The 11,688-nt window shown below is 45.8% G+C and overlaps 1 protein-coding gene and 2 pseudogenes across 1 annotated transcript; 2 read left to right on the forward strand and 1 right to left on the reverse strand.

Annotated features, from left to right (window-relative positions):
• The first annotated feature begins 802 nt into the window (after positions 1-802).
• On the forward strand, positions 803-1,829 carry LOC107758734 (uncharacterized). The gene is made up of 3 exons (XM_016576535.1): positions 803-1,335; positions 1,425-1,537; positions 1,792-1,829. The coding sequence occupies exons 1-3, from the start codon at positions 803-805 to the stop codon at positions 1,827-1,829; spliced, it is 684 nt and encodes a 227-aa protein (XP_016432021.1).
• Positions 1,830-2,358: 529 nt separating this feature from the next.
• On the forward strand, positions 2,359-7,254 carry LOC107758732 (uncharacterized; annotated as a pseudogene).
• Positions 7,255-9,677: 2,423 nt separating this feature from the next.
• Positions 9,678-11,688, reverse strand: part of LOC107758733 (uncharacterized) — a 9,253-nt pseudogene continuing 7,242 nt past the window's right edge.

The raw sequence follows: 11,688 nt of genomic DNA on the forward strand, positions 1-11,688 counted from the left end.
CCGTAGTAAAGCGTCGGTAGTTTCGTGGTTATTGTGTTATTTAACGCGTTGTCACCACTGCTTAGTTACATAGTTGTTATAGAACTGTAGTTACTATAGTAAAACCATGGTAATATTTCGCAGGGCTGTTGTCGTCTCTTCGTAAGTTTTGATGTGCTTCGAATTATTGTTTTGAAATAAATGCATAATGTTATCTGCATATATACTTAAAGCATAACTGGGAGGTTATATACATGCATGCTTTTTTGTACAGTTATACTTTGCAAAAGTGAGGCAACAGCAGGGTGTGAAAACGACCCCCAGCTGTGCCCTGTGGATGGGGGATGGGGGACAGACAGCAAAGCTTTGCAGGGCCATGCACAGGTGTCTGTGTGACCTGTCTGGCCTTTGATCTTTTGCTCTTTTTGAGTAGATAAGAGATTTTGAATTGATTGTAGATCCAAATAAAACAGTGTCTTCACTAAAATGCATTTATCTATTTATATATATTAAAAAAAAGTTAATTCAGATGTTGTTACGCATTAATATTTGTCCAATTTTAAGTTCTAACATACTGTAGTGGCATAGTGAAAAAAAAAAAAAAAATTTGTGATAGAATTAGCCCCTTTTTGCCAAATAATGAATTAAATACCTTAACCAACATATTCCTTATATATTTTGATGGTTTAATTAAACTTGTAGGGTCAATAAAAGCAAATATTGTGCAAATGTCCCCTTGGACATCACTTTTGGCCACTACTGTATATCTGACAAGTGTATTTGTGTGTTTTAACAGCACTGTGTCATTTGTGTCTTGTAGAAGATGGATTACAGTGCCCAGTTCCGCAGGGAGGCCTCCGGTGAGCTCACCCCTAAACCCTCTCCTGAGGCAGCGGCTCTTGCTACTGCCTACAGGAAAAATCCCACCCCGGGACGCTCATGGCCTGCTGCAAGGGTGAAGGAGGAGGCCATCGCTCACGTGGCAGCAGCGGGAGGTGACACGTCCAATCGCCAGCTTGTGCTGAGTGAAAGCGCCCTGCAGTTTGGCCAGTACCGGGGTAAAACCTTTAAATGGTTGCTTTCCAATGATGTTGGTTACGCAGCCATGGTGCTGGCCGTGCATCAGCGGGAGCGTGAGGGCGGCGACACCACCCAGTCTGCTGTCATGGGCAACAAGGATGCATTGCTGCGGTATGCTGGCCTGTTTCCTGACATGGTGGCTGCCATCAGCGAGCGCCGGGTCAGAGAGGGCACTGGCACACCAGCCCAGGAAGACCAGGTGCTTGTTGGATTTGGCAACTTTGCCACCATGTCCTTTAAGGACCTTTATGAGGCGACGGACCGTGACAGAAAAGGGTATGGGTTCACGTCTCTAACAGAGGATGCAGACAGTAGAGAATGCGTAGTGTTGGGGCTTAAACTAATTCTGTGTCCCTCCATTTCAGCTTCATCAAATGGGTGAGGAAGCAGACAGCCAGACCGGGTACGAAGATGGAAACTCTGCAGAAGTACATTCGGAGAAGAGACGCTGAGATGCTGTCAGAATCAGCGCCTCCAGGCATGAATCTAACTTAACTTTGTTTTGTTTTTGTAGGGTTTATATTATAATTCTTGCATAAACTGAATCTCGACTTGAGCTGAGCTGATAGTCTTTTTAGAGATGCTTTAAAGCAGAGTTTGAATTTGTCTCATGTTTAATGATTTCTGCAGTATTTTGCATACTGTAAAGCTGTTTTGAAACAATCTGTATTGTGTTAAGCACTATATAAATAAATGTGACTTAATTAACACCGTTCATGCTGATATTAACAGTGGCCGCCTCCATCAGCTTCCGCAGAGGAACCATCTGATGAAGATCTGCTTGCTGCAGCGGCACATGTAGATGTTCCAGGTGAGCATTACCTTCTCTTTAGTGGGATTACATTTGTGGTTTAATTTAAGAAAACCGTGCTTTTGAACATTATATAACCTGTTTTGTTATTATGTATTATCAGCCTTCAGATGGATGGTTTTGGAAACAGTAAGGTAGGAGGTGTACTACACCTTCTGGTCGTGCGGGCTAACGTGGCTTTCTTTGTCCTTTTTCTGCTTTTAGTCAAATTTAATGACATCTTTTTACACTTTATGGCTTTTTTCCAACACCGCTGCGATTTTTCCACCCTGCTCAGCTTTGAGCATCTATCTTTTTATCACCGCACATTTATGTTTGTCATCATCTTTTTGTCATCGCATCGTTTTCGATCTTTAAATGGGCGGCTACAGCTGCAATCACTAATCTTAACATACTACTAGTGTTAAATAGTAGTACTAATATCTAGCAGTAGTAGTAGTAATTGTATTAATCTTGTAATAGTAAATAACACTGATGGCACCACTTCTATGTATCTCATTTACTTTTTCCTTTTATGCCACGCAGCTGATGTGACTCAACCGTCCAGTCAGCCAGAACCTCTGCCCTCTGCAACGAGAGCTGCTGCGCCAGAACAGCGGCCTCTGCCCACAGAAGTAAGTAAGTAAAATGCTCAAATGGTTGGTCAAAAATCAGCAGCAGAAAAAAACACCAACACGATTTCTCTTTTTCTTCCCCTTACAGCTGTTGCTGCCTGAAGGCTGGAGACAGACCCTGCCCAAAGAGCAGCATTTGTGGGTCAGCAAGGCTCTTTTCACCAGAGACAAGTCTGGGAGGCTGGCGCTGACCAAAAACTTGCGTCTCTGGTGGCATCCTCCTGGGCCCCGTCCTCTGTATACACAGCCTCCTTCATCACCTGACAGCTTCTATCATACCAGGCTGTTCCTGTGGGTCCCTTACCGCTTGTGGTCATACAGGCTGCTGTGCTCACAGGCCAACTGTCGCCGCCTTGGCTTCCCGCTGACAGCGTGCGGAATGTACAAGACCGTCAGGAGGGTCTTGGATGTCAGCGGCTGGTACTTCATGGCTACAGAGTACCTTGAATGCCGGTCCTGCAAAAAAAAGCTGGCAGGCTGGTCACAGGATATTCTTAACCAGCTCGATCCTGTCCACAGGGAAATGTTTCCTGCGGTTTTGACCTACAGGTTGGCACACGGTTTTGTTTTTTGTTTTGTTTTAACATGAGAAATTGTCTTTCATGCTCATCTGATATTGATCTGTGGTCTTTATTTATCATGCAGGCTGTCGTGTGATAAGGAGATTGTGAGGTGGATGCGTGGGCGCTCATTGGGGAACAGTTCAACTTCTGCATACCGGAACCTGTGCGTCAGGCACAGAGAGCATTGGATTGCCCAGACAACCCATTATCTCTCTGTGATTGGGAAGTTCCCGGACTATGCCACAGACCCTAGCAGTCTCGCTGCCCAGCTGCCTCAGATGGTACCTGTGCCTTGTACCATGGCTGCTGTCAGTTTATGCCAAAGACGTACTGACACGGCTGCCGGAACTAAAGGCAGGGTGACTTCTATCTATGGAACCATCCTGAAAATGGATTCCACTAAAAAGGTAAGAAGACACATGCGCATAACATCACCATTAGTAGAGATAGGTGTAGGCTACATCACCCTTTTGTTTTCGTGTTTTTTTTTCTGTAACAAAATTATATTTTTTTCAATGTAAACTGACAGATCTTTCCACATTAATAATTATTTTCATCCTATTTCAGGTCACTAAGAAACTGGCTGGTGAGGCTGCTGGCACAGCGGCATGGGTCACAGATGTCGGAAATGAGTTTGGGCAGGTCCTCATGTGTGTCCTCACTGAGGCAGAGGGTGACGGCCTGCTTTCCATGTGCTCTGGACTCGTGGAGTGCTACCGGAGAGCTGGAGAAGCTCCTCCCCAAGTCCTCTATGTGGACCGTGACTGTTGCTCTGCCACTGGGAAAGGAAAGGCGGCAGCAATGTTTAGTCTGTGGGACCAGCTGATTGTCAGGCTGGACGTGTGGCACTTTATGCGGAGGTTTGCAGTAGGAGTGACCACAGACAGCCACCCGCTTTATGGCTCCTTCATGAAACGCCTCACCGCTTGCATCTTCGAATGGGATGCTTCGGATGTGGAGAGGCTAAAGGAGGCCAAGCGGTCGACAGGCTGCCAGCCCACCCCTAAAGAACTGGCAAAGCATTGCCACCGCCGCACTCGAGGGGCCCAGGAGACTGAGCAGCTAATTGAGAAGCTGCTTAAAGACTTAGCTGGGGCTACGGACACCATGGGCATCAAGCTCCTTGACCAGGAGAGGATGCAGGAGATCTGGCGGACCCAGCAGCGCCACATACAGTGCATCCAGGACCCGCCAGGTGTACAGCTGTACAGGAAGACGGGACAGGTGACCAAGGATGGGGTCATTCTACCCGTGTACCGCTGTGCATGTGGCTCAACATCCCTGGAGTCGTTCCACCTGCACTTGAATCGCTTCGTGCCAGGTTTGCATTACTCAAAAATAGCGTTTGTTGTTTGTGTGTTTGCACTGTATGTTTTTTTTTTTTCATGGTGATCATTTCTCAATTTGTTTTTAGGTACAAGTGTTTAGGTACAACCTGTTGGAAGGACTGGTGCAGTGGAACGAGGCACGTGGGGTCGCTGCAGTTGAAGGTGCCAGCAGGGAGGAGATCTGCTATGGCGGCCAGCTGCTGCAGTACTGTAATGCACTGAGCCAGCACCTTCTGGGTCTGAAACTGGCTCAGGATTACACCAGCCCCGGTGAATACACAGGTATTGTTCACGCAGACATTCTACTTTAGCTGTTTTTCACCCATGTGTTATTAAAACATCTATGCGATACACTCTGTATTTCTACAGGAGAGCTCATTGGTGTGGAATACTTGTATTCCCAAACCAGCAGAGCGTTTGAGGAAGACCTAGATGTAGATCCTGACATTCCAGATGGGATTCGGGATGAAGACCTGCAGGGTGATCTGGAGGGTGATGAGAGGTTTGAGGATCTGTGCCTTGATGAGCCCATTGAATTTATGGAACTCGAGGGCAATGACCTGCAGCCCCCTCAGGAACAGACAGCGGCCCTACAACCTCCTGGTCAGTCCTCATCATCAGCAGCTGCGGCTTCCTCTCCTGCCTCGTCCACTCAGAGCCAGGTAAATGAATACCCATAAACACACAGTGTACACTGAGATTTTATGGTGTGTGTGATGATGTTGATATTTCATTTGGGGTTTATTTTGTAATAATGAATGGCTGACTGACTGAAAAAATCCTTTAATTTTGGTAAGTTTATTTGACATTGATAACAGAGCAGTTTATTAATTTCTTTTCATGTACAGACGGAGAGTGTGGGACCAGATGGCCAAGCTGGTTATGACCACGTCATAAGGCTGGCCGACAGTCTGGTTGACCTGCCCCATCAGGGGTTTGTCACTCAGAGTAAGGTGGATGAGATTGTCATGCTGTGGAACAACCTGTCAGATCATGATAAGGGCCCTCTCATCGTGACAGAGTCCTGAAGGGTCGCTTCAAGGTCAGCCATTCGAAGACCAATGTGACCCCTGGAACTGAAAGTCTGAAGAGGTACTGGTTTCTGTTTTTTTTCTTTGTTAGTTTATTATCATTTGATTCTCTTGAAAGTTCTTTGTATCTTGGCTATAATCATAACCAGTCTCGTTACCAATGTTATCCACTTGTTTGACCGCTATCTGTCAAATAGTCTGATTAACTGTACTTTCCTCCTTTTTCACTTTGCAGATGATTCCTTGGTGAAGGTGGATCAGCTCAGTGGCCCAGCACAAGCCGAGTAGTGGAAGCCATCTGCCTGGCTCTCTGCCGAATTTACCCTGCCGGTCAGACCATCGCCGGAGTCCGGATAAACCGATGGGCTGCCATTCTAAGGGATTATAGGATGATCCAAGACATAGTCCTGGGCAGCCCCGGAATCATGGCTCAGACAAAATTAAAGCTCTTTGAGCTAAACCAGCTCACTATCTCCCAGTGGTAGGTTCAGTAATTAATTGTTCGTGTTTGCGTCTGTTTTCATATTCATAATTTATTTTTACACATATACTTATTTTTGTCTTTTCTGTATATAGGCACAATGCCCGAATAAAGAGGCAGGAGAGGGAGGTCTTGCAGCAGGACATTGAGCCTTTTACTGCTCCTTTGGTGGCCCCTGAACAGCTCCCACCGGTACTGCCAAAACTACCGGAAGCAATCCAGCATGGACACTCAAGCACAGACACTCAGCCATTGAGTTTTCCATCCATGAGGATGCTTCTGGACAGGCAAAACAGCACGTTCGAGGCCAACGTCCTTCAATGACAGCACCTGCTGCTGAATCCACGTCTACTGCAGCACCCTCTCTTGTACCCACATCCGCTGCTGTACCTGCTGCAGCATATGGACATGGACCCGCTCCTGCACCCTTTGCTGCTGCACCCATACCTGCACCACACGATCAAAGGGTGCCCGGGACCACAGCTTGGCGTCGAAGGAAGGCAGCCGCAGCAGCCAGATCACAAGGTGTGACACCTACAAAAGACAAACCCCGGAACAGTACCATTGTCAAAAATGTGGCCAGCCAAAGACTAAAGAGTTTGGCCACAGCCAGTTCTGGGGTGTTCATTTTTGTGCGAAGGCCTCTGGGAAGACTGTGGCACAGTGGCTGGAGGAAGTCAAAAAAGGACAGACAAAGTAGGCCAAACAAACACATTTTTTCAATATGTTTGTGTTGCAAATAATTGTTGTACATAATTAATTTCAGAAAAACGGTTGTAAAAATATATTTTAGTTAATATATGTCTACAAATATGTATTTATGTAATATATACAGCATCCAACATCGAGAAATCCCCCGCATGTTTACGATGTGCATGAATGCAGCGCTTTCCCCCACTGAGGCTCGGTGGCATGCGCGTGCTGAACTACCTGGACGATTGGCTCATCATCGCCCAGTCGAGAAGCGTGCTCGAAGACCACAAGCACAAGCTCCTCGCACATTTAGCGCACCTAGGTCTGTCTGTGAACATGCAGAAGAGCGTGCTTCAGCCCAGCCAGTCGATTACATTTTTGGGAATGATTTTAGACTCGCGCATGATGCTAACACGCTTATCAGCACAGAGGGTTCAGTCCATTTGCAATACACTGGCCTTTTTTGTGCAGGGCAGAGCGGTTCCCCTGAAAACCTTTCAGAGATTGTTGGAGCTGATGGCAGCTGCAGCCTCTGTCTGTCCCCTGGGTTTGCTGCATATGAGGCCACTGCAACTATGGTTATAGAGTCGGGTCCCACAGCGAGCGTGGAGAGCAGGAATAGAGCGCCTTGTCATAACGCTCTCATGTCTGGAGGCGCTGGCACCCTGGTTTGACACAGCTATGTACGAGCAAGGGGTGGCTATGGGCAGAGTGGTCAGTCTGCCTCATCCCCAAATCCCTCATCTTCTACATCTCCCAAGTCCGCTGGGATTCTGTCTGGGACATCTGGGTCCTGCCCAAAGTTCTCCCTGAACTCCCAGGACTGTTGCGAGCACAGGTACTCCACCCGGATGAGCTCACCTGACAAAAGAAAATTAAATAGAAAACAAGGTTGTAAAACAGAAGTCTGTGCATTACAAAAAAACAACAAAGCATGGCATTATAGACACTAGGGGTGGAACGGTTCGCAGAAAAAAAAATCGAACCGTACGGTTCTCCACACACGTTCAACTTAAATCTGACAACGCATCTGTAACATGGTTTGCTATAAATAACACGTAAAACAAACAGGGTTCGGCTAATATATGTTTCTGTTGATGGATGCACATTCTGGCTTCCCAATACATTACAACAACAGCGATGAAAAAAAAAAAACGTGGACAAACCATTCACTCTTGTTCAATGCGAATGCCGTATGCTGGAATATGAGCAGTCATTTATTATGTCATCACCTGGGTGCTGATAGCGCGTGCGCACAGGTGAGACCTGAACAGCACACGTTGATATCTGTGTTTAAGCTAAACTCATTTAAGCTTTGCCAGTTTAAACATTTAAGAGCCAGAGGACGCGAGCTCACGCGTGCAGTGAGAAGATTTGTGCGTGCTGTTGTGGCAAAAACAATTATTAACAAATAGCATCACAGTGTAAGAGACAAGGAATCAAATTATATTTAAGGAAAGAAGTTTATTTTCCTTAAAGAGGTATGTTCACAATGTTTCAGCAGCTACCCTGAAACTGTGTGTGTTATCAGCAAAACTTGGAATGGCCCTCGCCGCCGTTTCGCCCTCCAGTTCTTCCTCCTCAGGTCACGAATTACCACGTAGTCCCCCGGCCTGATCTTATGCAGAAACGTCTCAGCAACCTTCCTCTGGGCAGCTTTCACCTGCACAGAAATGTTGGATAACAGACAAGACATTTCTTTGCAGTAATTCAACATTTCATTTTCACACACATCCGTTGATGGAAGCCTGCGTTTTCCCCCTTCTATTCCCATGAATGGTGGTCTACCAAAGAGAATTTCGAATGGGCTCAAATTTGTTTTGACTCTCTTTCTCATTCTCATGTACATTAACACGGTTGGGAGTGCTTTCACCCATGAGAGTCCAGTTTCCTCACAACACTTTGCCAATTTGTTCTTTACCGTCTGATTTTCCCGTTCAATAGCGCCTCCGCTGGCTCCGCTGGCGGCGCAATGTGTTCTCATATCAATTCCTAAGAACTGACCCACCTGTTTTATTGCCTCATTGGCCTCATTGATTCCATTGTCAGAACTGATTTTTCTTGGAATTCCCCATCTCGGAACAATCTCTGTTAGCAGAGCCTTTGCTACTGCTGCCGCGTCTTGTTTCGATGTTGGGAAGGCCTCGACCCATTTGGACCACATGTCAACCATCACTAAACAATATTTCTGTTTCCCACAAGGGGTTAATTCAATGAAATCGATCATTAAGTACTCAAAGTACCCTTCTGGGGCTGGTTGGGATACCAGCTGCGTTTTGACGCCTCGTGCCACATTGTGTGTATTGTGTGTATTACATCTTTTGCAAAAATTCTCAGCGAATATTGTGAAGCCCTTGGTAAACCACAATTCTTTCATCTGTGCAATCATTCCCCCTTTTGATACATGGTCTAACCCATGTGTCAACTTAGCATAATGTTGAAAGAAATGTTTGGGTAAACAGGGCGTTCCAACAACGGATCTCCACACGCTATCAACAAGGCTGCAGCCTGATGCCTTCCAGTTGTTTTTCTCAGCTCCTGTGGAAAAAAGACTGCATGCTCTGTAAACAAGGAGAAATGTCAAGATTAATGTCAACTTGTGCGCAAGTGGCGCTTTTACTATTATCTTTAGTCTGATCCGCTGCCGCTGCTTTCGCAGCCATATCAGCTCTGGCATTTCCTGTTGAAATGAAACTTTTATCATTAGTATGCGCTGCGCACTTACAAATCGCAATTTTGTCTGGCAACAGAATAGCCTCGAGCAGGTCCGATACCAGAGACGCGTTTAGTATCGGCCTCCCATCTGATTTCAAGAATTTTCTGTGCTTCCACAAAGCACCAAAGTCATGCGTGACCCCGAAAGCGTATCGTGAGTCTGTGTATATCGTCACACATTTATCTGCCATCAGTTTACACGCTTCGGTCAATGCGACCAGTTCCGCTGCCTGCGCAGAATAGTGTGATGGTAATTTGTCAGACTTCAGAGTTTCAAATTCAGTCGTTACAGCATAACCCACTTTATTCTGCCCTGTTTGTGGATCTTTCGAGGCAGACCCATCCACAAACAGGACATTGTCACAATTATCAAGCGGTATGTCTAAAAGGTCTGGACGTGGTCTGCACACCTGTTCGAGCGCTGATAGACAACAGTGATGTTCCTCGCCATCCTCCTGTGTGGGCAGAAGGGTGGCAGGATTCAAAGTTGTGCATCGTTTCACAGTTATGTTTGGCATGTCCAACAAAATCGTATGATACCTCAGCCATCGGGCTGTAGACAAATGTGACGTTCTCTGCTCTTGCAAAATCATGGAGACTGCGTGTGGAACCATTAAAGTCAAATCAGAGTAGCCTACAAATTCTCTCGAGGCCATCACAGCCAGCTCGGCCGCTGCCACTGCTCTCAGGCAGTGTGGAAGTCCTGCAGCTACAGCATCAAGTTTCGTTGAGAAATAGGCCACAGGTCGCAGTCTGTCACCATGAGTCTGCAAGAGAACAGAAGACATAAAACCATTCTTTTCATCGACCATCTGTACAAACGGGCGGTTTATGACAGGAAGGCCTAACGTTGGAGCCATAGCCAATTGCACTTTCATGTTATCAAATGCTTCCTCAGCCTCGCTTGTCCAAACAAGTCTGTCACATGACCTCAGCCCTTTCCCTGTCGTTAGGGCTCGTAAAGGCTGCTCAAAAATGGCATAATTAGGAATGAATGTTCTGCAGTAAGCACACATCCCCAAGAATGACAGCATCTGTTTCTTTGTAACTGGTTTTGGCACCTCTTTTATGGCCCGCACCCGTTTCTCAGACAGTGCTTTGCTATTTGGTTTGATAACATGCCCCAGGAAGGTTACTTCCTGTTTCACAAACTGCAGCTTTGAAAGACTGACCTTGTGTCCCCCCTGCTCAAGATGCTTCAGGAGAGTCACAGTGTCGACAATGCAGGTAGTTTTATCTTTGGCACAGATTAATAAATCATCAACGTATTGTAACAAGGCCGTTCCAGCTGTCAAAGTCAGAGGCTCAATACTTCTCCGAAGGGCTTCGTTATAAATCGTTGGGGATTCACAATAGCCCTGACACAATCTTGTAAATGTGTAGCCTTTATCATTGAAATCAAACGCAAACCAAAACTGGCTTTTCTCTTCCACTGGGACGCTAAAGAAAGCATTAGCTAAATCCACCACAGTGAAATACGTTGCATTTTGCGGAATTTGTGACAAAATAGTATAAGGGTTTGGCACTCGTGCTGCCCTAGCAATGACAGCTGAATTTACCGCCTGTAAATCCTGCACAAATCGCCACTCTGTTGGCTGACCCTTATCTCTAATCTTTTTTACAGGAAAAATTGGTGTGCGCACTGGTGAATCATTGCATGGTATAATTATTCCCTCCTTCAACAGAGAATCAAATACTGGCATTATGCCCTGCAATGCTTCACGTTTGAGGGGGTATTGCGCTTGACACGGTCTGTAATCAGATTTGGGGGTGATTACAACCGGCTCGCATCCCTTAATTAAACCCACATCGTACTTGTGCTCTGCCCACAATTTTGACGGTATTTCTGCCAAAGAAATATCAATGTCTGAGGCAGAAATAGCCCCCACCCCATGTTTTGTCACATCATTCTTCACAACAGCAGTCACAGTTCTCAAAACCTGCACATCAAAATCGTAGTTCGATTTAAATGCTCCAACACTTTTGCCCTGTGCTATGTCTGTATCAACTTCAACCCAGTCTGTGGCCTGCAGGCACTTTTTCACAAAAAGCCCTAAATCCTTCCACTGCTGCTTTATGACCTTCGACACAGAGACATATATATACATATTGAGAGAGAAACACAAGTTAAATCAAAAGGAAAAAAAAAAATATATATATATATATAAAAACCCACACAATGTCTAAGAAAGTAAATAAGAAAGAGTAAAACATTAATTTTCCTACAACAGTGCGCTCACCCGAAGCGCGCAAACCCGTGCAAATATTAAGCTCTCTCTGAAGTATTGTATTTAAATGGACAAATTCACACAAAATTATGTCAAAATGCCTGTGTTGGTAAGTATCCTATAGCAGACATAGCCGGCTGAACGTACTGTATCAGTGCACTGGAT

This window comes from Sinocyclocheilus rhinocerous, unplaced genomic scaffold, assembly GCF_001515625.1.
Source record: "Sinocyclocheilus rhinocerous isolate Xijiao unplaced genomic scaffold, SAMN03320098_v1.1 scaffold3611, whole genome shotgun sequence".
NCBI lineage: Eukaryota > Metazoa > Chordata > Actinopteri > Cypriniformes > Cyprinidae > Sinocyclocheilus > Sinocyclocheilus rhinocerous.

Excerpts from the sequence above, each read along its gene's own strand:
- LOC107758734 (XM_016576535.1), top strand. The coding sequence starts at position 803 with ATGGATTACAGTGCCCAGTTCCGCAGGGAGGCCTCCGGTGAGCTCACC. Across the intron at positions 1,336-1,424 it reads ACGGACCGTGACAGAAAAGG|CTTCATCAAATGGGTGAGGA; the intron begins GTATGGGTTCAC and ends CCTCCATTTCAG. Across the intron at positions 1,538-1,791 it reads GTCAGAATCAGCGCCTCCAG|TGGCCGCCTCCATCAGCTTC; the intron begins GCATGAATCTAA and ends TGATATTAACAG.